Source organism: Artemia sp. Qi Xiang Cuo, chromosome 10 (genome assembly GCF_049724085.1).
Source record: "Artemia sp. Qi Xiang Cuo chromosome 10, ASM4972408v1, whole genome shotgun sequence".
NCBI lineage: Eukaryota > Metazoa > Arthropoda > Branchiopoda > Anostraca > Artemiidae > Artemia > Artemia sp. Qi Xiang Cuo.
The window spans coordinates 37187345-37214704 of record NC_142803.1 but is presented as its reverse complement, the minus strand read 5'-3'; the positions used below and the strand labels follow the sequence as shown (position 1 = coordinate 37214704).

Here is a 27360-nt window from a genome sequence, read left to right as displayed (position 1 = left end):
ACCAAAAAAAATGGAGGGCAACTAGACCCCCTCCCACGCTCCTTGTTTTCTCCAAGTCACCTGATCAAAATTTTTAGATAGCCATTTTGTTCAGCATGTTCGAAAATAATATAAGTATGTCTTTAAGGATGACTTAATCCCCCGAAGTTACCGGGAGGAAGGCTGAAAGTTATGAACTTTACCCAATGTTAACATATAGTATTGGTTATTGGGAAGTATACAGTACAGACGTTTTCAGGGGAGATTTTTACTGGTAGTGGGGGGGGGGGGATCGGGCAGGGACGTACGCCAGGGGGCCTCCGGGCCCAGGCCCCCCCGAAATCTCACGATTTTTTTCATTTTCCCATAATTTTCTGATTTTTCTCACAGAATAATGGGTTTGAAGGATTTAGCCCCCCCCCCCGAAACAAATTGCCCCCCCCCCCCGAAGCAAATTCCTGCGTACGTGCCTGGGGTCGGGGGTTATGTAGGAGGATCTTTCCATGAAGGAAGTTTTCATGGGGGAAGGGACATTGCTACGAAGGGGACGCCGGACTTCCCAGCATTATTTAAAAAAAGAGCAGAAATTAAATATAAAAAAACAAGTTTTTCAACTGCAACAGCAGCAACATCAAAACTTTAAACGAACAGAAAATATTACATATATGATTGGGTTCACCCCCTAGTCAATACCTCACTCTTTACGCCAAAGATTTTTTAGTACTTTCATAAGAGCTATTTATTCTAATTAACGGCCTTTGTGATTAAGCGGTCATTTTTAAAGAATTGGAAGAAAATTCGAACTTTCGCTTAAAGAACAAGTTATTGACTAGGGGGCGAACCCCCTAATATACGTATTAAAAATATATGAATATAGAAGTTCGTTATATAAGTTAATTCGTAAGTTACGTATATTTATTACTAATAAAAACGTTCGTAAATAAAATTAAACAAGTTTAGAGAAAGCTATTTAACCAAATAAAAGTAAATTAATATGAAAATTTTGTTTTAATTATCAAGGCCGTATCCAGGGGGGGGATTACCCGGTTTAACCCCCCCCCCCTGAAATTTTTGACCGAGTCAAAAATAAGTCGACAATTAGTAAAACCTAGGTAAAAATCAGTAAATTAGTCAAAAACTGAGTCAAAAGTTAGTAACCCCCCCCCCCCCGAAAAAAAAATCCTGGATCCGCCCTTGTTAATTATTCATGTACTGTGAGCCAAGATCAAAACCTGCATTTATTCAAAAACGTTCAAAAATTAAATAAAAAAACAAGTTTTTTTAACTGAAAGTAAGGAGCGACATTAAAACTTAAAACGAACAGAAATTATTCCGTATATGAAAGGGCTGTCCCCTCCTCAACGCCTCGCTCTTTACGCTAAAGTTTGACTTTCTCACAACTCTATTTTTTTTAAACAATAAAAAACTTTAGCGTAAAGAGCGAGGCGTTGAAGAGGGGACAGCCCCTTTCATATACGGAATAATTTCTGTTCATTTTAAGTTTTAATGTCGCTCCTTACTTTCAGTTAAAAAAACTTGTTTTTTTATTTAATTAGACCAAAGGATTGAATTTAAGTTTTGAAAAAATGAAATTAAACATAAGCTAAAAATCAAACAGCCTAGGAGATGCATGCTGGGAGTTAGAAAGGTAAGACACACCATAATTGATTCATCTAAGAGAAAAAGGAATGAATTTTTATCGATTTTTGACCTTTTTTAGTCTTAATGCCGATTTGGTTGCTAATTTAACAAACCCGGTTTCCCAAGAAATTCGGCTACTCGTTGCTTCTTAACATAATAAAAAGAAGTTTATGTAAGCAAAATAAGACATTCGAAAATGCAGTATAACATGTAGAATTAAGACGCACTTGAATTAAAACTCGTTTCAAAAAAAAAAAAAAGTTAAAAGAGCCAACTTATCAACATTGGCAGTCGGTGCGTTTAAAACTCCCATCGTTTCTCTTTCAATGGTAACTACTTGCAAAAACCAAATAGACACAACTCCAAGTTTCAAAACATATTTGATATTTTTTTAATTGGGACAGCTACATAGGGCGGTAATTCTATTTTGAAGGCAGATATTTTCTTGAACCAAATATTAGATCATTTTAAATTAATAAAAATTAGGCTACATGGGGGGGGGGTATAGACTTTGGAGTTGTTTTAGTACTTATGCTTTATATGCTACACAGCGCTATCGACTGTACAAGCAAACCAGACATGGAGACCCGTCAAACAAGTATTTGCTATCTAAATTGATTGCAAAGCGAGGTTTCTTATTGAGTTTACAATATTTAAACGATTGTTTATTGGGGTTCAGGGGGGGGGAAGGGTTCCAGGCAAATACCCCCCGACAAATACCCCCCCCCCCCGGAAAATATCCCCCTAAAACAAACCCGCGGGAAACACCCCGCCCTCACGGAAAATACCCCGCGGAATATACACCCCCGGGAAATACCCCTTTATAAAATACCCCCTGCGGAAAATATCCCCCTCCGAAAAATACTTCCCCCGCCCGCGGAAAATACTTCCTGGCGAATACCTCCCCGGCAAATACCCCCCCCCCCGGAAAATATCACCCGGAAAATACCCCCCCACGGAAAATACCCCCCCCCAGATAATACTCCCCGGGAAACACCCCTTTGGTAAATACCCCCCGTGGAAAATACCCCGCCACGGAAAACATCCCCCGGAAAATACCCCCTCCCCTCACGCGGAAAATACCCCCTGGAAAATGCCCACCTGGAAAATACGCAGAGGGGGGTATTTTCCGGGGAGGGGGCTATTTTCCGGGGGGGGGGTGTTTTCGCTGGGGGTATTTTCCGCGGGGGGTATTTACCAAAGGGGTGTTTCCCGAGGAGTATTTTCCGCGGGGGGTATTTTCCGCTGAGGGTATTTTCCGCGGAGGGGTAGTTCCGGGGGGTATTTTCCGGGGAGGCATTCTCCAGGGGGGGGGTAAACGCCGGCCACCGGGAAAAAGGTACCTAGGTTAGGTTACGTATTTAATATATGCTATGCTATACCCCCACCCCCTAACGTGCAAATACATAGCCCAAATTTGTTTCTAAACTATTATATATTCATCCTATTTTATTTTATTTCATTAGCATTAACCAAACTTGGCTTCTTTCGTGTGTAGCATATAAAGCATAAGTACCGATGTTTTTTTTGCGACAATTCATCAATCTGGCCTGATAAACTTATCGAACTTGAAAAATGTTTTAGTTATAGCCCAGTGAGTTCAGGTTGAGTTATATGAGGAAGGGGGATAAGAACAAAAGTTTCAATGCCTCAACGTTTTGAAGATCATTAACTTTATTGCCTCCTGGGGTTTGAAAAATACTTTTTTTTAATTACCGTTAAATAAATATAAAAAAAGACAAAAAACTCCTTAGATTTGGGAAAAATACCCTTTTTTGTATCTTACTTAAAAGAAAATAACCTTAATTAAAGAAAATTGAAAAATCCTCCTCCTTCCATTTTTGGAAATTGGCACTACTGCTACTTTAATCGTAATGATATGTGTATGAAATTGGAAATTAGAAATTAGTTCTAGTAAAAATAAAATTAGGTGATGCATGATGCAGATGCGGCTAGACGCCATAATAGTAAAATATTGTACTGGCATGTTGACAAATTGAGAAGGAGTAGTTAATCCGGACTTGGCCCAGTTAAAGATAGGCCGCAATTAGCGATAAGAAAAAAATTAAAGAGAGATGGGCCGAACATTTTGAGAATCTGCTTAACCGAGATAGAGCTGCAGGAAAAGATATAGAGGAAAATGAAAAAGTTCGTGATACCTTGGATGTGAAGGAAGATTTTTTCTTTGTGAGTAAGAATTAGCGACAGTACTAAAAGGATTAAAAAATAATAAGGCTCCAGGTGCTGATAGGGTGGTAAATGATTTTCTTAAATATGGTGGCTCTGAGGTTACAAATAAGTTACTGAAGATTATGAATCTGATTTTGGGAAAACGAGAAGTACCTAATGATTTCAGGAGAACCTTAATTAAAGCACTGTATAAGAAAGGTAATAAGACTGAGCGTGGTAATTATTAAGGCATTAGTCTGGTCTCTGCAGGTAGTAAATTACTTAGTAATATGATACTTTTTAGACTGAGAGATGCGGTTTTAAGGGAAGAACAGTGCGGTTTTAGAAAAGGTAGAGGATGCGTCGATAAAATTTCAACTCTTAGGCTAATTATTAAGAAGTGCCTGAGTTTTTAAACACCTTTGGTCCTCAGTTTTATAGATTATGAGCAAGCGTTCGATTCTGTTGATAGAAGAGCTTTAGTAATGATTGTATCCTTACAAATACAATAAAGTGATTAGTGCTTTGTACGAGAATAACACTGCTTCGGTTAAGGTAGGAAATGAGGTTAGCAGCTGGTTTTGTATTAAATCAGGAATTAAGCAGGCTGTGTTCTACCCCCCTTTATATGGATTATTTTGATGGACTTTGTCTTAAGGAGCACAGGAAAGGCAATGTGAGACCATGGAACCAAATGGGGAGGAAAATGTCTCCTGGACTTAGATTATGGTGATGATTTAAGCATCATAGATGAAAGTGTGAGCAAAATGAATGAAGTTTTAGAGGTTTTGCGAGTTCAGGGTGCTAGAATAGGTTTGGAAATTAATGCTAAGAAGACTAAGTCACTAAGGCTAGGAAAAAGAGAAGTTGAAAAGGTAACGTTAGGTACTGAAAAGATCGATCACTTGGATAGCTTCACTTATCTTTGTAGCATTGTTAGTAAAGACAGCGGGAGCACTGAAGATGTTAGAAGTAGAATAACGAATGCTCAGGGTGTTTTTGCATAGTTGAAATAAGTTTGGAAGAATAGGAAGATAAGTCTGCAAGCCAAGATTAGAATATTAGAAGCTACAGTGATGACAGTGGTCAAATATGGCTCTGAAACATGGGTACTTCGAAAAGTGGATTAAGATTCGCTAGATTTTTTCCAGAAAAATTACTTAAGTATTGTTTTCGGTACCCGGCTGACTGACCTTATTTCAAACAGTAGGCACTACGAAAAATGTGGTTCAATACCGCTCTCTAGGGCTATAATGAAAGAAAGGCTGAGGTGGCTTGGGCTCGTTGTGTGGATGAAGGATGACAGATTGCAGAAGATTGTTCTTTTCGGCCAACCTTCTAAGGCTAAAAGGAAAGCAGGTTGTTCTTGTTTGGGGTGGGAGGACGTCATAAAGAGAGATTCAAAGGAAATGGGAAGTTCGTGGGCGGATGTAAAAAGGGAGGCTTTGAATAGATTGGGATGTAGAAGGAGCGTGCGTAGCTGTCTTGGCCTCAGGCGGCTTGGTGATGCGATGAGTTAGTAGTAGTAGTAGTAGTAGTAGTAGTAGTAGTAGTAGTAGCAGCAGTAGTAGTAGATGCATGATGGAAATGAGTTACTAATAGAATTCTAGGTTGCACGCTTTGTAACTAGAAAGTGACCAAGTTATCAGTTATAGTGGTATACGCCTCTATTTACACAGCTGTTGGAGACAGCAGTGACCAGGATGCATTGGTTAGTTCCAATAGATATAGATGATACTCTAGCTTTGGTCGATTCGGTGTAGGAAAGGAAAATAGCAATGATAATAGATAGCTAAAAAATTTTAATATAATAATATAGCTATAAGTGTTTGGTCCTAACATAGCCCGTAATTGACGTGATACTTGAACGATGGTAAGATGATTAATCTTATCAATTGTGGTGTAATTGTACCCAAAGACTGGTTTGGTCAATCCAGGAGACCAGGGTCCCTTAGTATAAACCAGTAGTGAAATATTTCTCCAAACATGACACACATTTCGTAGCGCGTAATTAGGCAATTTGACGGACCGTCAGAGCAATATGTCAGCAGAAATATAAGCGTCAGAACCATGGTTTTAGTTGCTACTTGCTTTTCCATTGGTAACATTTGTCATTGCGCGTGTGCAAAGATGTATGTCAAAGATTTTCAATGGAGAGTATAGGACTTTTCGCTACTGTATATTACCTCTACTACGGTGCAGTTATGGATGTCGACATATCATCATCTAGTAGCCTTCAGGTTTAGTTGAAGGAGGGGTAATACCTTGCCAATATTTTGCAGTAGATCAGTGAATTGATGGCCTGCTTGGCAATACTTGACCACGGGTTCGATCCACGCCGCAGCAAGGTGAAAAAAAAACCAGCAACCGAAATGTCGATTCGATGACCTATGCTCAAGGAATGGTTCTGGAGGATTATTGTCCTTTGTTTATCTTTAGTTTTTAACGACTGGCCAGGTAGGCTACTTATCAAGTAGACAGACTTCAAGATGAGAATTTGAGGGGAGCGTTACAAGAGCGTGTGGATAAGAGATTTGAGAGTTAAGATTTTGATAATACAGAAGACCGATGGAACGACATTTGGGAAAATAGTTTTCGAAGTACCCGAATACGGTTTAGGGGGAAAGTTTAAAAAGCATCTAGGGATATTGGTGGAAAAGATTTGTGCTTGGTAAAAGAGAAGAGTTTCGGATAAGATGCTCTAAGGCGATATGTAGATCTCACGAGAATAAGGGGAAAATGAAAGAGCAGACTGGGCAGAGTTTACAACGGTTTTTCGTCCCACCTGTCCTCTTTTTAATCCAACTATGGAATTTCTTCATATTATCAGACGAGAAGAAAATTTGACCTATTTTCTACTTCTTTTTCGAACATCTTCTGCAGCTGCCTCTTTCAACTTGTAATGGGTACATTTTCGATAGATATGGTTCTTTTTTTATATAGATCGAGAGATATGATTCTTTTATTTAAAAATGGACCAGCTTGTCTAACCCCTTTTTGAATTCCGACAAACTTATATTTTTAGTTCTTGTGGGATGCTCCTCGAAAAAACGTTGCCTCTGGAGTAGATCACTCCTGGAAATTTGTTCGCTCGAAGGATTCCTTGATTTTGATCACTAATTGTCTTCAGTTCTTGGAGGAGATCCTCACCAAAGACAATTTCCCTGGAGCCAGAAGCGTGTGCAAGAGAAAGAGGGAATGGTCCTTCAGACTTATGCCCCTCCCTCTCGAGATCTCAAGAGCTTTCCGTTTCTCTTACTTATTGACCATTAAATTTGATTATTTTTCTTTTTTTTAGGTTCTACATTGAGAGATCCTACAAGACCAATCTTGCGAGATCTTATCAACCGAAAAATGTTGAATCATGGCCACATTTGCTTGGGCAAAGAAGGAGGGGGGACCTTAAAATAAACCAAATGCTTAAAATGCGACATGAGGGAATAAGATCCAACAAATTGAGACCACACCTTCTCAGAGTGAGCTCTAATACCGTATGTACGTATTATAGATCATAAAGATTTATTCAAACAAAGGAATTCCCTTAGAATGGCTCATCTCATATGACAAAAAGGACTTGTTTGACTCAGTTCGAGATAAATAAAATATTAAATTAAGAGGGTAGGCAATACCGAAAAAAAAGAAGAAAAAATTACCTGAAATATTTGTTTTAAGGCAAAAAGCGACCTTCTGAGTTCTCGTCCTTCTGTATTCAACAGCTTTTCTGAAAATAAAACTAATTTAGACACAATGCACAAAGATAAAAACACAAAAAATTAGCACGAGTAGACCAATACATTTGTAAAGTTAGAAAGCTTTATCTTTTTCAATTGATTGCCTTGTAAGCTTGTGCTTACATGAGCTTATAACATTTCTCAAATGAACAAGACTAATAAAACTTAAAATGAAGTTACGAACTTGAAACAAAACCCACTATTAACTAACGTATTATTTTTCGTTTCATCTCCCCAACCCCCTAAAAAATATGAAATTTAGAATTCCGTTACATATAAATCAAAACAGAGGTAGTCGAACTGAATAGTGTGGTAAATGAGTTTCTTGAATATGGTGGCCATGAAGAAGAAGAAGAACGATTTATTGAAAAAAAACATAGCAACAAAAAATTATTATTACTGCCTCCCCTAAAAAGCAAAGCTTGTCCGTGGGGGAGGTAGAGAAAACAAAATACTTAAAACAAGGTGGCCATGGGCGCCCATAAGCTGAATTCCAAAGGGGGGGGCAAACTTCGTCTAATTGCTACTTTTAATGCTATATAATAGAAATTTCAGAACAAAAATATAAAAATAAGGCAGCATCATTCAGCCAGGGGGGGGCCCAAGAGCCCCCCTGCCCTCCCCATATGGGCGCCCATGATGGTGGCTCTGAGGTTAGAAATAAATTACTGAAGATTATGAATATGATTTTCGAAAAAGGGGAATTACCTAGCGATTATAGGAAAACCTTACTTAAACCACTGTATAAAAAAGGTGATAAGAGTGAGTTTGGTAATTATCGAGGCATTAGTCTGGTCTCTGTAGGTAACAAATTACTTAGTAATATGATAGTTTTCAGACTGAGAGATGCTGTAGACAAAGTCTTAAAAGAAAAACAGTGCGGTTTTAGAAAAGGTAGAGGAAGTGTCGACCAAATTTTCACTCTTAGGTTAATAATTGAGAAGTACTTGAGTTTTCAAACACCTTTGGTCCTCAGTTTTATAGATTATAAGCAAGCGTTCGATTCTGTTGATAACAGAGCTTTAGCAAAGGTCTTATCCTTGTATTGTATAACAGACAAATACATTAAAGTGATTAGTGCTATGTGCGAGAATAACACTGCTGCGGTTAAAATAGGAAATGAGGTTAGCAGCTGGTTTTGTATTAAATCAGGAGTTAATCAGGGTTGTATTCTATCCTCCTTTATATTGATTATTTCGATGGACTTTGTCTTAAGGAGCTCAGGAAAGGCAATGGGAGACCATGGGAGACCACGGAATCAAACGGGGAGGAAAAACTCTCATGGACTTAGATTATGCTGATGATTTAAGCATCCTAGATGCAAGTTTGAGTTAAATGAATGAACTTTTAGAGGTTTTGTGAGTTCAGGATGCTAGAATAGGTTTGCAAATTATTTCTAAGAAGAATAAGTCACTAAGGCTAGGAATAAGTGAAGATGAAAAGCTGACATTAGGTAATGAAAAGATTGATCAGGTGGGCAGCTTCATTTACCTTCGTAGCATTATTAGTAAAGACGGTGGGAGCAGTGAAAATTTTAAAAGTAGAACAGCCAAGGCTCAGGGTGTTTTTTCATAGTTAAAAAAAGTATGGAAAAATAGGAAGATAAGTCTGCAAACCAAGAATAGAATATTTGAAGCTACAGTGATGACAGTGGTCAAATATGGCTCCGAAGCATGGGCACTCCCAAAAGTGGATGAAGTTTTCCTAGATGTTTACCAGAGACATTGCCTACGGATTGTTCTGGGTACCTAGCTGATTGACCGCATTTTTAACTGTAGGTTGTACCGAAAGCGTGGTTGAACCCTGCTTTCTAGGGCTATAATGAAAGAAATGTTGAAATGACTAGGGCACGATGTGTGGGTGAAGGATGACAGATTGCCGAAGAACTTTTTCGAACAACCGCCTAGGGCTAAACGGAAAGCAGGTCGTTCTCGTCTGGGGTAGGAGGACGTCATAAAGAAAGATTTAAAGGAAATGGGAACTTCCCGGCTGGGTGTAAGGAGGGAGACTTTAAATAGATTGGGATGGAGGAGGAGCCTGCTTTGCTGTGTTGGCCTCAAGCGGCTTGGTGCTGCGGTGAGTTTTTAGTAGTAGTGGTAGTAGTTGACGAACTGAAACAGATTATGGTCAAATATAATATAATTAGACTTAACTTGATTATTAGGCAACCTTTGCTTTATTAAATATATGGTTTAGAATACCTGGGAATACCGTATAATTGCTTTTAAAAGGGGAATGCCCTCCCTAGATCCGGAAACATCTTTTTCGGTATTTTCATTGGAAACACCTTTTAAGGTGTTAACAATTAATTGAAAAAACTACCCTTCCAGATTCTTGCCTCCCCCTACAGTTTCTGGAATTAGTGCCCCTACTTTTAGTAACTGTTTTTGATTTTATACAAAGAAGATGCTAATTATTAGTTCTCAATAAATATGGGGCTTATGAAAAAAAAAAAAACATCATTAATGACAATGCCTAGAGGATACAGCCTACAGACCTTAATGCCTTTCCATAGTGTATAGCGTGACAAGATTTGTCTATCGTGGTAGAATTTCCAAGTCACATAGAATCTCCATCCATATGAACAATAGGACCCCTCTTTATCCACCCCAAATTCTGCAGCAGAAATATGAATAAGGACCTATTGAACAAAAATACTATTTGCTGGGAATTTTGACAGTATATTCAAATTTTGTCAAAAATATAAATTACAATCCAACATTTCAATTCTTAAGCAGCAAAAATGATAAAGTAGGGCGGTACTAACTGATATAAATCATTGACACATCCATTATAAAAGCAATAAAACAAGCGTTTAAGGGGCCGACATCTCACATTATTAAATAAAAAAACAAGTTATTTCAACTGAAAGTAAGGAGCAGCATTAAAACTTAAAGCGAACAGGAATTATTACATATATGAGGGGGTTCGCCCCCTCGTCAATACCTTACTCTTTAAGTTAAAGTTCAAATTTTGTTCCAATTTTTTAAGAATGACCCCTAAGTCAAAAATCTCATTTAATTAGAATAAATAGCTCTTTTGAAAGTACTTAAAAATCTTTAGCATAAAGAGCGAGGTATTGACGAGGGGGAGAACCCCCTCATACATGTAATAATTTCTGTTTGTTTTAAGTTTTACTGCTGCTCCTTACTTTCAGTTGAAAAAAATTATTTTCTTTTATTTAACTTCTGATCGCTTTTTAAATAGTGCTGGGAAATCCGGCGCGTGCTTTATGGGAAATTCCCTTCCCCATGAAAAATCCCTCTTTGAACATATCCTACAGTGTAATCCCCTCCCGCTTCCGACCCCCCCCCCCTAACCAGAAAAAATCCCCCCTGAATACGTCTGTGTATTTCCCGAAAACCAATATTATATGTAAACTATGGGCAAAGTTCATAACTTGCAGCCCTTCCCCTGGAGAATCTGGGAGATTAAGTTATCCTTAAACACATAGTTATTATATCTTTCAACTATCCTGAACAAAAGGACAATCTTAAAATTTTGATCGGGTGCTTCGGGAAAAAAATGAGCGTGGGCGGGATGACCAATTTTTTGGTCACTTAAAAAGGGCACGAGAACTTTTAATTTCAGTTCGAATGAGCCCTCTTGCGATATTCTAGGATCACTGGGTAGATACGATCACCCCTGGGAAAAAACAGAAAAAAACAACAACAAATAAACACGCATCTGTGATCTTCCTTTCTGGCAAAAAATACAAAATTCCACGTTTTTGCACATAGGAGCTTGAAACCACTACAGTAGGGTTTTATGATATGGTGAATCTGACTGTGTGATTTTCATTAAGGTTGTATGACTTTTAGGGGCTGTTTTCCCCTTTTTTCGAAAATTATGCAAATTTCCTCAGGCTCATAACTTTTTATGGGTAAGACTAAACGTGATGAAACCTATATATTTGAAATTAGCATAAAAATCCAATTCTTTTAATGTATCTATTGGTATCAAAATTCCGTTTTTTAGAGTTTCGGTTACTATTGAGCGGATCGCTCCTTATTTACAGTCCGTTACCACGAACTGTTTGATATTTTGGCTAGACTTGGACATGACTTGGAGTACAGTCAGAAATTACATTTTAAAAGCATTAGTTTTTCAGCTCAAAGTAAGGAGTAACTTTGAAACCTAAAAGGAACGGAAATTATTCTTTATATAAAGGGGGCTGTCTCCTTCTTAACTCCCTGCTCTTTACTCTGAAGTTTGACTTTTTTCCAAATTTTTGACAGAGCCATTGAATTGGAAAGGGAAGGGTTTTCAAAGCACTAAAAACCTTTAGCTTAATGAGCGAAGAGTTGAGGAGGGGCAGTCCCCTTATATATAGAATAGTTTCAGTCTTTTAAGTTTTAAAGTTGCTTCCTATTTTTAGTTTGATTTTTTTTTATTTGTTTAGTCATATTTCAGTCCACGAAAAAAGTCAATATTTCAATTTTCTTTGTCTGATTTTTGATGGTCTGCAAAGCTTAGAGAAAAACATTTTTTGGAAGGTAATGGGTAAAAAAATATTAGCCTACTCATGAAAGATAAGATAGGAACTCCTATCATTCAGTTCTATTGAGCACCGAAGTGTTGGATGGACTTTATTTAACAATATCAACATTTTAAACCTTGTTTATTAAACACCAATGTATTTAACGCTTTCTGACTCTATAATTATAAAAAGTAAAGCGTTTTCAAACTAGTTGGTTCAAAGTAAAGCATTGAAACCAAGCTTGATAAAATCAAATAAAAATTTCTAGTGTTAGCCGTTATTGAGAAAGTTTGTAATTGTTGAACATTACTGAGTTATATTGATTTTTAACTTAATTTAATTAACTGAGTCAATACAGTCGCTCTTGGTAAAAAAAAGTAATAATGAAACGCAAAAAAAAACATGCTTACTATTTGGGATAAAATACAATATTAAACATTTCTTGTTATAGTGGCTTCGAATATCGGCTCAACGGTACTCAGGTTTGCTTAACTTGACAGCGTATTTTCATCAGGATTACCCCCTTATTAAGCTGTTTTCCTTGTTTTTCTATAATTATACGAACTTTCTTATGTACTAAACTTGGGTTGTATTTTTCAAACTCGAAACAAACACATATTCGGAGTAAAAAGCTGGTTCTTTGATCTAGTGCAATATTTAGGTTATTATGCTTTCATTGCTTATAAGGATTGCTATTTACCTACCATTCATTTGTACGAAGAATTCATGTTTTTTACAGCTGCAACCTAGTAAAGAGCGAACCACAGCCCCTAATAATCAAATGGTAAAAAACGTGTTTTCAAAAGAACTGTCTAGTGAAAAAAAATTGCCATCTAGCACTGAATCAGGAATTGTAACTATTAATTCAGTTAGTCTTAAAAGTAAAATTTTATTGCGAAAAGAAACTTTTGGTGACTTCGAAAAAGAGCCTGAAACCCCATGACAATGGCGTCAAATCGAAATAAAAAGTGCACCATTGGGATCAGCATGGTTCAAAACCTTTTTGAAGGATAATTACAGTCCGATAATTACACGTTGAACACCAAGGAAAATGACTTTTTTTGCATCGGTAGCACTGATCTGTCTCTTTCTTTTTTCTTTCTTTTTTTTTCTAGAAGGGCTAGGGGGTGGCCAGAGCATCATAGAGAAGTGTTTAATAGCTCATTCGAAAGGGAATTTAATTTGCAAGTGCCCTGTTTAAGTGACAACAATATTGGAGGGCAAATAGCCCCCCCTCCCTACAGGCCTACTCCCCCAAACTATGTCAAAATTTTGAGATAACTATTTTGTTTAACATAGTTCAAAGGTCGAATATATATGGTTTTGATGATGATATGGTCTTACATAGTACCTGGGGAAGGGCATTATGTGGTATCGGGCGTATTGATATCGCGCGTATTGTTATCGCATGTATCGTATCGGAAATATCGGTATCGGTATCCACCGTTGTTTTTTTTTCAGTCATTTTCCAGGCTCATTTTTTAAAGCATATCCCGCTCAGGTATCATGGTTGCAGCGGCAGCTGCAACCTAGTAAAGAGCGAACCACAGCCCATAGTAACCAAAAGTAAAAAAACACATTTTGAAAAAAAACGGCCTAGTGAAAAAAAGTTCCCATCTGACACTGACTCAGGAACGTTAACTATTATTTCGATTCGTCTTAAAAGTAAAAGTTTATTGCGAAAAAAATTTATGTTGATTTCAAAAAAAGCCTTAAAACCCCTCGAAAATGGTGTCAGATCAAAATGAAAGAGTGCCTCATTGGAATGAACATGGTCAAAACCTAGTACAGGGAATTTACAGTTCCCCTTCCTGAACAACAAGGACAATCACTTTTTTGCCTCGGTAGCACTGATCTGTCTCCCGTTTTTTTTTTCTTTTTTTTAACAGGCCTAGCGGGCTACCAGACCATCATAGAGAGATTCTTAATGGCTCATTCAAAAGCAATCATATCTACATACTTTTTATGAATTCTGCGATCTGCAAGTTCCATATGGCACTAAAATGGCACTTTATGTGCTATTTCTCAAAGGTTGGCACTAGCAGGCTACCAAAACATCGTTGACAGATCTTTTATAGCTCATATAAAAGATATTGCACATATCTACGTCTTTCATATAAATTCCACCATCATCAAGTTCAAATGGCGCTAAAAATGGCACTTTTGATGTCGTGTCTCAAGTGAAAAAGCTGCACTGTAAAAAAAAAAAATTGATTTCCAACAAAATGTTCTGCTCGAATTCAAACAAGTCAAAAAAAAAAAATCCAATTTTTCTGTTTGAATTGTGACTTGCTTATTGAATTCAAACAAGTCACACAAAGAAGCGAATTTTTTTGTTGGAATTGTGACTTGCTTATTGAATTCCAACAAATTATTCAAATTATTAAGATTTATATACTTTTCAGTAGAAAAAATGTAATTTTCACCGTAAATATGTTATATCAATCGACCCGGTTTGAACTTGAATAGTAGTTTAAAGTTTCTTTAATATCATTTTAAGTTCGACTATAGGACCATTGAAAGTAATATGTTCAGTATAAATTCAATTCAAATATTTGAATTATAGCAGAAAAAGGGGAATGCTAGTTGAATTTTGAGTATAAAAAGATAATTATAAAAATAAGGAAATATATTTTTACTTTGAAATAAGTTGAACTTTCTTGTCTGCAAAATGAACACGCAGAAATTTATGTACAAAAATTATCTTTCAACTTTTACAATCGCTTTTTTAAAATAAATTTTTTGTGAGTTTCTGCAGGTAGAAAATTTCTTAAGATGCTACCCTGATCGTAACAGCACTAGCGATGAAAATACATTGCTTTCTGAATTCAATTTTTCCAATTAATAACGAAAATCCTTTTGTGGGAACAACTTATGTTTTTACGATGAATTTCATTTTTTGTAATGAGACCCAAAAAGCGTTTCAAAAAGAAATTCTTCCCTGGATTTGCCATAAATTTGCTGCTTACGCTGAATAACCAAGTAAGCAAATATATCGAAGAAAAGAAGACGCCTGTAAGGGTATTTTAGTCCTTTACGTACACGTAAAGGAACCAAAAGCTTCCCAAAAAATGAGATTTTTCTAAAATGGTGCACATTTCAACTGGACTCAGAAATACTATACTTTAATAGCATGAATCGTGCTTCAAAAACTCCGGTTTGCTACAGGATTCATTTAAAAATAGGACGTTAGCCCAATAAGTTTTATCAAACAGTTCATAGTGTTAAACTGTAATTAAGGAGTAACTCAGTTCAATTGTAACCGAAACTCAAAAATGGAATTTTGATAAAAATTGATAAGAATAGGGTTTTTATGCAGATTGCAAATATATAAATTTCATTACGTTTAATATCTACGCATCAAAGGCTCCAAGCCTCAGAAGAAAAAGGGATTTTGATGGATTAAGGGATTTTGAAAACAGGGAGCCTGATTTTTGAAAAAGGGAGAGAAACCCCCCCCCCCAAAAAAAGTCAATAAATCTTAATGTAAATTAGACCTTCAGATTCAGCGTATCAGAAAATGTTATTGTGGGGGTTATGATCGCCTATCTGCACAAATGTGGTATTTATGTTTCTGCCACAAGACTGATCACGGATGCATTTCTATTTGTTGTTTTTTTGTTCTAGTGTCCTTTTTAAGAGACCGTAAAGATTGGAGGGCAACTAAACCTCCTCCCAAGACCTAATTTGTCTCTTAATTTGTTTTAGAATGTTATGATTTGAGATCAATTTGACAAAAAAAAATCATCTCCTTCAACTACCTACAAACATATAATATTGCAATATATTGAGTTCATTGGAAAAGGCACTTGTTTCATTTAAAAAAGTTGGGGAAACAACCGAAAGTGCACTTTGTGGGAAGGTGCTATCAAGTCAAATTTATAAAAAGTGACAAAGTATAAATACAAGGTTTTAAATGAGCCCTTAAACAGTTTTCTTTTGTTACAGTAACCATCTAGTTTCTACTAGTCAGTAGGTGATTTATAAGGCCCTGTCTTTATTATGGGGTTTTCAGGCGAAGTCGGCCGAGTAAAAACAGCTTTTTGCTCATCAGAAAACAAACGTTCCTGACAAAAATGTATTGTATTGTGAAGTATAGATAATAAATTTTTGGTTACAGACTGAAAGTTTTTCTTAGCTCTTAAGGATTTGTGTAGTATATTTTACAACTTTCTTATCTCCTCTAGGTTGGTGATAATTAGAAATTATATTAAAAAAAAAAGTTTTCAACTGAAACTAAGAAGTACACTAAAACTTAAAACGAGCATACATTATTCCGTATAAACAAAAAAAAGATCATGGCAGCGTTGTTTCTGCATTAAATTTTAATAAAAAACGAACAAAGATTAATTTAAAAAAACAAATTTTTTCCGAGGAAAGTAAAGAGCGAAGTTGAAACTTAAAACGGACAAAAATTATTACTTCACAGCATATTTAATATACATTAATATAAAAAGTACACATAAAACAATTAATTATGTTGCACTATTCTTTTAGAATTATGTATAACCAGTTCTTTACGGAAAACACGCAATAACATAGGAGTTTGGGTGCGGAAGCAGCAAACCAATCAAGCACACCTTTCATAGAATCAAAGTATTATCAATCCCTTTTAGGATCAATCTTTTTTAAGATAAAGCAACAATCCATTTTGGGGTTTTCTTTATTTTTTTAAGTTTAATTTGGTATCGCTTCTGCACAATAGCTCGGTTCAATGACTGGCTCTCGTTTTGATTCTTATAAGCACATTTCATGATTAATTTGTACACAAATTTGAAGTAAGGCCATCTTGATACAATTAGGACTATAGACTAGCTTTAGAATTTGTATCATAGCTTGAAATTCACTCTTGTATAGAGAGAAATAATCAGATTTCCAGAGTTACTATTCTGTATTATTTTATCTTCATTTCATGTGATACTAAAGCATATTTCTTACAATTTAAGACTGTATATTACCCACTATTGGTATTATAGCTGGTGAGAGCAAAATTCTGCTTGATAAATCCATCCAATATTTCTGTATGCTGTTCAATTACTTCGCGGTTATTAAAAAATATTTAGTTTTACGCTTATGTTTTTAAGATAATTTTAATTGTATACTGAAAGTTACTAATGTCACAACTGGTGTAAGACTATGAAAAGCTTCATAGATTCGTTTAGTGTTGTCAGGCTACATACTCACTTTTGACTCTTAAATCAATAATCCTGTTTTTATACTTGACTTTTGTGTTTTTAGTAAAGCGTTAGTTTTGTATAATCCTAAAAGCATAGGGAAACATAATTAGTTGGTTTATTTATACTAGTTATATTAATATATATCCAATATGCTGTGAAGTAATAATTTTTTTCCGTTTTAAGTTTCAACTTCGCTCTTTACTTCCCTCGGAATTTTTTTTTTAAAATTAATCACAAACTAGAACGCATGTTGCCCGTCTTTAGGGCTAATACCTATTGGCAGGCTGCCAGATATGGGCCAACACACAATTTTTCCATGGTTTTCCCTACTCTGCTCTCTTTCCTTTGGTTTCCTCAAAATTATTTTATAGTCTCTGATTTCCAGGGAGGGCCAAGGCACCCCTGCCCCCCTGCAGGTGCATGTGCATGGTTGCTTGCTCATCTGTATTCATTTTTTTTGCACATGGTACTATGATGGATTGCATATCTGTCACCAGTTATATTTAACACAGATGACACGATCAGATCATTATTTTTTACAAAGGAGACCCTCCCGCTCCACCCTTTTTTTATATCTTACGATTGGAAAAACCTATTGGGAATTTTCTGCAAAACTAACCCTTTGAGGATAACACGTTATCATTTATTTCAAATTCTGAACATCGTTTATTTATCATTTATTTCAATCATTTATTGAAATAAATTTCATTTATTTCATATATTTCATTTCATTTATTTATCATGTTATCATTTATTTCAAATTCTGAACATCGTTTTAGTTTTTTACAAACAGAAATATCCCAGCCCCCAAGTCGAGAAGGGTTATAGATGTTGTGAGAAGTCAATAATTAATATCCAAGCATCGATTGTCAGGTTATCGAGATAAACCTTTCTGAGATTGTTAAGGGGGAAGGGGAATGTTGAATTCATTCCATAGATTTTTTTGAGTTTTGACCTTCAAGGGAAAGCAAAGAACGATATCAAAACTAAAAATCTACATTTTAATATCTAAAAAAATAAAAACTAAAGATTTCCAATTACATAGTAATATTGTTCAAGAGGTAGTAAAGCAGGTTCTAACAAAAAGAAAATAATTGATATTTATATCCCCCCAAGTCAAAAGGGTTAAACATGCTATGAAAAATCAATAATCAAAATTCAAGAAACAATTGGAATTACCGAGACGAAACTTTCGTAGGGTGAAGGGGAATAAAATTTGAATAAATATATTTATTTTTTTGATTTTCAAATTTCATTGGAAAGTAAAGAGCAATATTTAAACCTATTTAGTGCATAAATAAAGCCTTCGGGCGATTTCTGAAGCTAGGCCTTAGATAAGATAAGATTTATAATGGTACAATAAGATAGTTCAATATCAGGGTCGTATCCAGGAGTTTTTACGAGTTGGACAGACATTTTTTGGGGGAAGGGGGGGGGCAAACCCCTTACCCCCTCTAGATACGGTCAGCAAACTCTGACGAAAAATTCCAAATTTAAATTATGTTAGTTTGGACGTTTTCCGCCAGAATTTGCTAACCTGTATATTGATCTATCTTATTATTCAGTTTATAACATCTTTTGTGATACTTAAATGTATAAGCTTTAATATTGCTCTTTGCTTTCAAGTGAATGTTTAAATTTGAAAAAAATTATGAATTCAATTCAACATTCACCCCATTGATAATCTTAGAAAGTTTCATCTCGATAAGTATAATCAAAATGGAGATATCAATTACGTAAACTTCTTAATGGATGCATCCTTTTTTGGTTCATGGTAACCTAAATTTGGTAGCATTTGATCAGAGTCTACTAATCTGTATATTAACCTATCTTACTGCATCATTAGAAATATTCAGTTTGTATTTTAGTTTGAGATATTAAAATGTATATTTTAAGTGTTGATATTGTTCTTTACTCTCCCCTGAAGGTCCAAGTGAAAAAAGAAACCCATGGATTAAATTTGACAGTAACCCACTCAAGAATCTTAGAAAGTTTCATCTCGATAAGTACATTCAAACTGGTGATATCATTTACGTAATCGTAGGGTTGGAGTTAATTTTTTCCGAGGGACAAAACGCATGTATAATTTCTGTGAATATGTAAAGCTTTCATCAATTCTTGAGGTTTTGAAAAAAAGAAACTAGCATTTTAAAAAAACACATACCAATGATTGCATGAACTCGAACTGTAAGCTGTGTCCTCAAGACAAAGGAATTCTTCCGACTGAAAAGAAAAAACAGAAACAAATTAGAAATGAAAGATCATAATTATAGATATTGACATATCCGAATAAACCCAGATTCATTTTAATCTTGGGGAAAAGTTACTTATGTAGAGAGGGGATGGGTCTTAGGGTATTTTTCTCTGTCCTTTCCCCTGAGGTTTTAGACTTAAACTCCAGTATAATTTGCAATTATTTCTATATAACTCACCATTTTAATGTTTTTTTTCGAAGTTTGCCTGTTTTGAAATAGCTCCCCCCCCCCCTAATAGGTTTCTGTATATGTGCCCGGATAGGAAGATAATCAGAAGAAAGCCCGGTAGTTCTTAGACTTAAAAGCCGATAATTTCTAATCATTTCTATATAACTCACCATTTATAGTTTTTTTCTTGTAATTCTCCCTGTTTTGAAATAACCCCACCCCAAAGAATTTCTGTGCATGTGCCAGGATAGGAAGATAATCAGCAGAAGATTCCCTCAGAAGGAGCGTATGTATATATTTTTCGAGTGGAGGAAGCCTGGATATATGTCTGCTCTCGAGTATAAACAGTTCGTGGTAACGAACTGTAAGTAAGGAGCGACCCAGCTCAATAGTAACCGAAACTCTAAAATCGGGATTTTGATGCCAATAAATACATCAAAAGAATTAGATTTTAATGCTGATTTCAAATATATAGCCTAAGTTTCATCAAGTTTAGTCCTACCCATCAAAAGTTACGCGAAAAAAAAATTGGGAAAATTTGGCTGATTTTCGAAAAAAGGGGGAAAGACCCCCCTGAAAGCTATAGAACCTTAATGAAAATCACACCATCAGATTCAGCGTATCAGAAACCCTACTGTAGAGGTTTCAAGCTCTTACCTTCAAAAATGTGGACTTTTGCCAGTAGACAGATCACGGATGCGTGTTTATTTGTTTTTTGTTTGTTTTTTTTCCCCCAGGGGTGATCGTATCGACCCAGGGGTCCTAGAATATCGTGAGAGGGCTCATTGAAACAGCAATGAAAAGTTCTAGTTCTCTTTTTAAGTGACCAAAAAAATGGAGGGCACCTAGGCCCCCTCCCACGCTCATTTTTTTCCGAAAGTCACCCGATCAAAATTTTGAGATAGCCAATTTGTTCAGCATGGTCGATAATGTGATAACTATGTCTTTTAGGATGACTCAGTCCCCCAAAGTCCCCAGGGGGAGGACTGAAAGTTATGAACTTTACCCAATGTTAACATATAGTATTGGTTATTGGGAAGTACACAGACGTTTTCAGGGGGATTTTTTATGGTAGTGGGGAGTGATGGGTCGGGGGTTATGTGGGAGGATCTTTACATGAATGAAGTTTTCATGAGGGAAGGGACATTGCTATGAAGGGGGCGCCGGATTTCCCAGCATTATTTATAAAAAAGATCAGAAATTAAATAAAAAACAAGTTTTTCAACTGAAAGTAAGGAGCAAAATCAGAACTTAAAACGAACCGAAAATATTACGTATATGATTGGGTTCGCCCCATAGTCAATACCTCGCTCTTGAAGCCAAAGATGTTTTAGTACTTTCATAAAAGCTATTTATTCTAATTGACGGCCTTTGTGATTAAGGGGTCATTTTTAAAGAATTGGAACAAAATTCGAACTTTAGGGTAAAGAGCGAGGTATTGACTAGGGGGCCAATCCCCTTATATACGTTTTAAAATATATGAATATAGAAGTTCGTTACGCAAGTTAATTCGTCAGTTACGTATATTTATTACTAATATAAACGTTCGTAAATAAAATTAAACAACGTTCGAAAAAGCCATTTAACCAAAGAAAAGTAAAATTAATATGCAAATTTGGTGTTGATTATTCATGTACGGTGAGCCAAAATTAAAACCTGCATTAATTCAAAAACGTTCAAAAATTCAATAAAAAAGACAAGTTTTTTTTAACTGAAAGTAAGGAGCAACATAAAAACTTAAAACGAACCGAAAATATTACGTATATGATTGGGTTCGCCACCTAGTCAGTACCTCGCTCTTGAAGCCAAAGATTTTTTAGTGCTTTCAAAGAAGCTATTTATTCTAATTGACGGCCTTTGTGATTAAGGGGTCATTTTTAAAGAATTGGAACAAAATTCGAACTTTAGGGTAAAGAGCGAGGTATTGAATAGGGGGCCAAGCCCCTTATATACGTTTTAAAAATATATGAATATAGAAGTTAGTTACTTAAGTTAATTCCTAAGTTACGTAAATTTATTACTAATAAAAACGTTCGTAAATAAAATTAAACAACGTTCGAGAATGCAAATTTGGTGTTGAATATTCATGTACGGTGAGCCATAATCAAAACCTGCATTAATTCAAAAACATTCAAAAATTCAATAAAAATGACAAGTTTTTTTTAACTGAAAGTAAGGAGCAACATAAAAACTTAAAACGAACCGAAAATATTACGTATATGATTGGGTTCGCCCCATAGTCAATACCTCGCTCTTGAAGCCAAAGATGTTTTAGTACTTTCATAAAAGCTATTTATTCTAATTAACGGCCTTTGTGATTAAGGGGTCATTTTTAAAGAATTGGAAGAAAATTCGAGATTTAGCCTAAAGAGCGAGGTATTGACTAGGGGGCCAAGCCCCTAATATACGTTTTAAAAATATATGAGTATAGAAGTTCGTTACCTAAGTTAATTCGTAAGTTACGTATATTTATTACTAATAAAAAGGTTCGTAAATAAAATTAAAGAACGTTCGAGAAAGCCATTTAACCAAAGAAAAGTAAAATTAATATGCAAATTTGGTGTTGATTATTCATGTACGGTGAGCCAAAAACAAAACCTGCATTAATTCAAAAACGTTCAAAAATTCAATAAAAAAGACAAGTTTTTTTAACTGAAAGTAAGGAACAACGTTAAAACTTAAAACAAACAGAAATTATTCCGTATATGAAAGGGGCTGTCCCCTCCTCAACACCTCGCTCTTTACGCTAAAGTTTTTTATTGTTTTAAAAAATAGAGTTGTGAGAAAGAACTTAAATTTAGCGTAAAAAGCGAGGCGTTGAGGAGGGGACAACCCCTTTCATATATGGATAATTTCTGTTCGTTTTAAGTTTTAACTTCGCTCCTTATTTTCAGTTTAAAAAAAACTTGTTTTTTTTATTTAATTAATCTAAGACCGATTCTGTTGGTCAATAAGACACGTTAAATTGTAATTAAGTTGTAAAACAAAATGTTAAAAAAATAGTTAAATTGAGTTAATTTGTATTGAATGGTATGAAAAGAGTAGAAAGAGTGAATGAGTTTTGGTTTATGATAAAAGATTGTGTGACGCTGCTCAAGTCACAATAGTGGCTTAATAAAACGTCATACGTTCTTACCATTTCTACGTTTGTTGATAATGTTATTCAAAAAATGTGTTGTAAGTGCCAGTTAAGTATGATGTATTATTAGTTGAAAATAAAAGTCAAGTCAAGTCAAGTCAAGTCAAGTTAAATATAACTAACATTACTTGTCAATGCACATACTGTAATATCAGAAACTCCACTTAATACCAAATAACTTGAACATTAAACTCCTTTTTATACCAGGGTTTCATTGTGCGATGGTGCCTGACAACAGTCATGGCATAATCTATTAACAGGCATTTCATTTTCTTCCAAAATTTGATCTTGTGGAAATTAAATTAAAAACAAGTTTTTTCAACTAAAAGATAGGAGCAACATTAAAACTTAAAACAAACATAAATTATTATATATATGAGGGGTGTTGCCTCCTTCTCAACACCTGGGCTCTCCCTTCTTTTTTTACGCGAAAAAGGTTTATAGTTTATCAAAGAGTTCGTGGTAACGAACTGTAAGTAAGGAGCGACCCGGCTCAAAAGTAACCGAAAATCTAAATAATGGAATTTTGATACCAATAAATACATCAAAAGAATCAAATTTTTATGCTGATTTCAAATATGTAAGTTTCATAAAGCTTAGTCTTATCCTTCAAAAGTTACGTGCAAGAGAAAATTTGCCTTATTTTCGAAAAAAGGGGGAAACACCACCTAAAAGTCATAGAACTTTAATAAAAATCACACCATCAGACTCAGCGTATCAGAAAACCCCAGTACAGATGTTCCTATCTACAAAAATGTGGAATTTTGTATTTTTTGCAAGAAGAAAGATCACGGGTACGTGTTTATTTTTATTTTTTTTTTCAAAGGGGTGACCATACCGAACCAGTGGTCCTAGAATATCGCGGGAGGGCTCATTCGAACGGAAATAAAAAGTATTAGTGCCCCTTTTAAGTGACCAAGAAAATGGAGGGCAACTAGGTCACGTCCCACTCTCATTTTTTCACAAAGTCACCCGATCAAGATTTTGAGATAGCCTTCTTGTTCAGCATGGCGAAAAATACAGTAACTATGTCTATGAGGATGACCTAATCCCCCACAGTCCCCGGGGGAAGGTCTGCAAGTTATGAACTTCGCCCAATGTTTACGTATAGCATTGGTTATTGGGAAGTATACAGAAGTTTTCAGGGGGCATTTTTTTCTGGTAGCTGGGGGGGGGGGGTTAAGTTGGAGGATCTTTCCATGAAGTAATTTTTCATGGGGGAAGGGACATTGCTATGAAGGGGGCACCGGATTTCCCAGCATTTAAAAAAAAAGATCAGAAATTACATAATAAAAAAAAGACAATTTTTTCAACTGAACGTAAGGAGCAATATCAAAATTTAAAACGAACATAAATTATTCCGTATATAATTGGTTTCGCCCCCTAGTTATTACCTCGCTCTTTACGCTAAAGTTTTCTTTCTACTTGTTTTCTTTCTAAGTTTTCTTTCGACCTTTGTCATTCTTAAAGAATTGGAACAAAATTTGAACTTTATCGTAAAGAGCGAGGTATTGACTAGGGGGCGAAACCTCTAATATACGTAATAAAAATATATCCGGATATAGAAGTTCCTTACGTAAGTTAATTCGTAAGTTACGTCAGAACAAAATTTCGAGAAAGCCATTTCGCCAAAAAAAAAGTAAAATTAATATGCAAATTTCATTTTAATTATTCATGTACGGTGAGCCAAAATCAATGCTAAATTAATTAAAAAACTTTCAGAAATTAAATAAAAAAACAAGCTTTTTTGACTGAAAGTAAGGAGCGACCTTAAAACTTAAAACGAACAGAAATTATTCCGTATATGAAAGGGCCTGTCCCCTCCTCAACGCCTCGCTCTTTACGCTAAGGGGCCTGCTCAACGACAGTCAACCCCTTTCATATACGGTTTAATTTCTGTTCGTTTTAAGTTTTCATGTCGCTCCTTACTTTCAGTTAAAAAAAAATTTTTTTTTTATTTAATATCCTAAAAATGCGAACATTAGGTTTCCCACATTATTTTAAATCATCATCATGTCTTGAAATAACTGAAATTAAAAAAATAACTCAGCGTAAAAAGATTAAAATAATATTTCAGAAACTCCTGAAATAGTCAGCCCAAGGAATCAACGACAGTCATTCTAAACCAGGCACGTACACAAGGAGAAGAGGTGTTTAGAAGCTCCTCTTCCGAAAAAATCCTGAATATTTGTCTGACTCCTAAACAATGATTCTTAGTGGAATAATCAACAATAAAAACCTGAGATTCCTAAGCGGACCAGTCAACAAAAAACAGAAACACCTGAACTTAAATAGTGGGCAAAAACTGAAAATATTTGGATTCTGACAGCTGGGCATTTTGTTATGCATAACCTATGGCATTTAAATACGATATGTCCTGTGGTCCTGTTATGGGTAAAAAAAGGAAAACCTTAAGGAAGCAAGAGGAAGTATTTTCCCATATTATCATATTTTATGATGCATTAACACAAAAGAACAGCAATAAAAAAGTTACATGGGCAGAAGCTATAAAAACTGACTTAGTCGTAATGCATGCATTCATACACGCCAAAAAAGGATGCAAATCATCTGTTTTTGTAAAAGGAATACCTATTTTCTTGCATAAAAAAAAGAATAACCAAATTACTGCAAAAATCATTGAAATACACCTAAATGCTGTGAAATTACTAATAAGAAACCGTTGAAATGTAAAAAAAAGAAAAAAACCGGTAAAATTTGACTTCTCAGTAGTAACTCCAGTGCTTAGATCCACCAAAAATCACTCGACTACCTCCCAATTTCTGACTTTCTATTTAGCAGAAAAGATAAGGTCTAGAGAATTATTAAAATATACTTCCTGAAAAATGTGGTTTGGCTGCCAAATATAAAAACTCCATAAAATAAAAATGCCTAGCGTAATAAACAACATACATAATAAGTTTTGATTATAATTTAAGCTATCAACAACCTGGTGATCTTTTTAACTGTTTCATCATAGAGAATAAGTTTAGGCGCATCAAGGAGGCACACTTGTGCCTCTATAAAGAGGCGACCCACCACAATGTTAAGCGATTTCAGGTCCTAGAGGTCGCAGAGAGACGGCGGTAATCGCATTTTGTAGCCCAAGCTCAAACTAAGAAACTTGCAAAATTTCATCCTCCTCCGACTTTATCTTCATGGGGTAAACTGGGCCGGAAGTTTCGACCCTCCCACCACAGCCCCCTTTAACGTTGTCCGATTGGGCTGAAATTTAGAGGTTAAGCTTTCCTAGGGCCCGGGAGCTTATCTTCGAAATTTCAGCTCAAACCGATCACTCCTTCCCTGTTTTCAAAAAACCAAATATAGCCACTTAAAATTCATCATCTCTTTTTTTTTTCTTAGCCACGCCTACAGGCCACAGTTGGCAACGGATCCGGTTGAATGAGGACTCATTCGAAGCAGAATTCGACCTGTTAGGGCCTTTTGATATTTTCAGACCGAAAAAATTATCCCCCGAATTTACATTTACGAAAAACCTCGTTTTCCTATATTAGCCCATGTTAATTTTTCCCACCACAACCCTCCTTAAACGTTGTCTGATCGGGCTGAAATTTAAAGGATAAGCTTTCCTGGGGCCTGGGAGCTTATCCTCAAAATTTCAGCTCAATCTGATTACTCCTTCCCTGTTTTCCAAAAACCAAATATCAAGTTTTTTGGGAATGTGCTTGCGTCGAAAATAGCTTCCATATACTAAAAAACAATTACCATTGTATCTGTATAGCCCAGCGTTTGATACTTCAGACTTTCAGGCGGAAAAGTCGGGTTCGATTCACCATCAGAGCGAATTTTTATATACTGAATTTAGACTTTGAAAAGAAACTCAGTTTTTTTTAAAATTATTTAAAAAAAATTACATTTTCTAAAGAGTTAAAGAGGCTGAGTTACAAGATCGACCCTTAAAACGTACAAGGATTAGGAGGCACAGTTGGGGGACTGTTAAAGAGGCTGAGTCACAAGTTCGAACCTTAAAATGTACCGTGATTAGGTGGCATCCTGTATGAAGTGATTTGAGTATTCAGTAATTAAAAGGCTAAACACAAGAATGTTCAAGTGCGGAGGGTTTGGTGGCCAGCCGACCCCAAAATTCAACTACTGACAAGATCAGAGAACAGTTATTCAATAAATAATAATTAATTAACTGTACAAAAACGTGCAGATATTATTTTAAAAAAACTACGTTTTCTAAAGAGTTAAAGAGGCTGAGTTACAAGGTCGAACCTTAAAACGTACAGAGATTAGGAGGCACAGTTGGGGGGCTACCGCCCCCAAACCCCCGCTTTCGCAGCCTTTAAATATAAAAAAATTCTTTAAACTGAAAGTAAGGAGCGACATTAAAACTTAAAACGAACAGAAATTATTCCGTATATGAAAGAGGCTGTACCCTCCTCAACGCCTCGCTCTTTACGCTAAAGTTTTTATTGTTTAAAAAAAGAGTTGTGAGAAAGTCAAACTTTAGCGTAAAGAGCGAGGCGTTGAGGAGGGTACAGCCTCTTTCATATACGGAATAATTTCTGTTCGTTTTAAGTTTTAATGTCGCTCCTTACTTTCAGTTTAAAGAATTTTTTTTATATTTAAAGGCTGCGAAAGCGGGGGGTTGGGGGCG

The 27360-nt window shown here is 35.6% G+C and overlaps 1 protein-coding gene across 6 annotated transcripts in view; it reads right to left on the bottom strand.

The window, feature by feature from the left end:
• LOC148947717 (uncharacterized) overlaps positions 1–27360 on the bottom strand; it is a 258938-nt gene that overhangs the window by 101378 nt on the left and 130200 nt on the right. For all 6 annotated transcript variants that reach the window (XM_089095389.1, XM_089095391.1, XM_089095392.1 and 3 more), the window contains exons 8-9: positions 19342–19400; positions 7443–7510 (exon numbers count right to left, since the gene is read on the bottom strand). In XM_089095389.1, coding sequence (XP_088951515.1) covers positions 7443–7510; positions 19342–19400 — 127 coding nt within the window. The remainder of the gene's footprint in view (positions 1–7442; positions 7511–19341; positions 19401–27360) is intronic.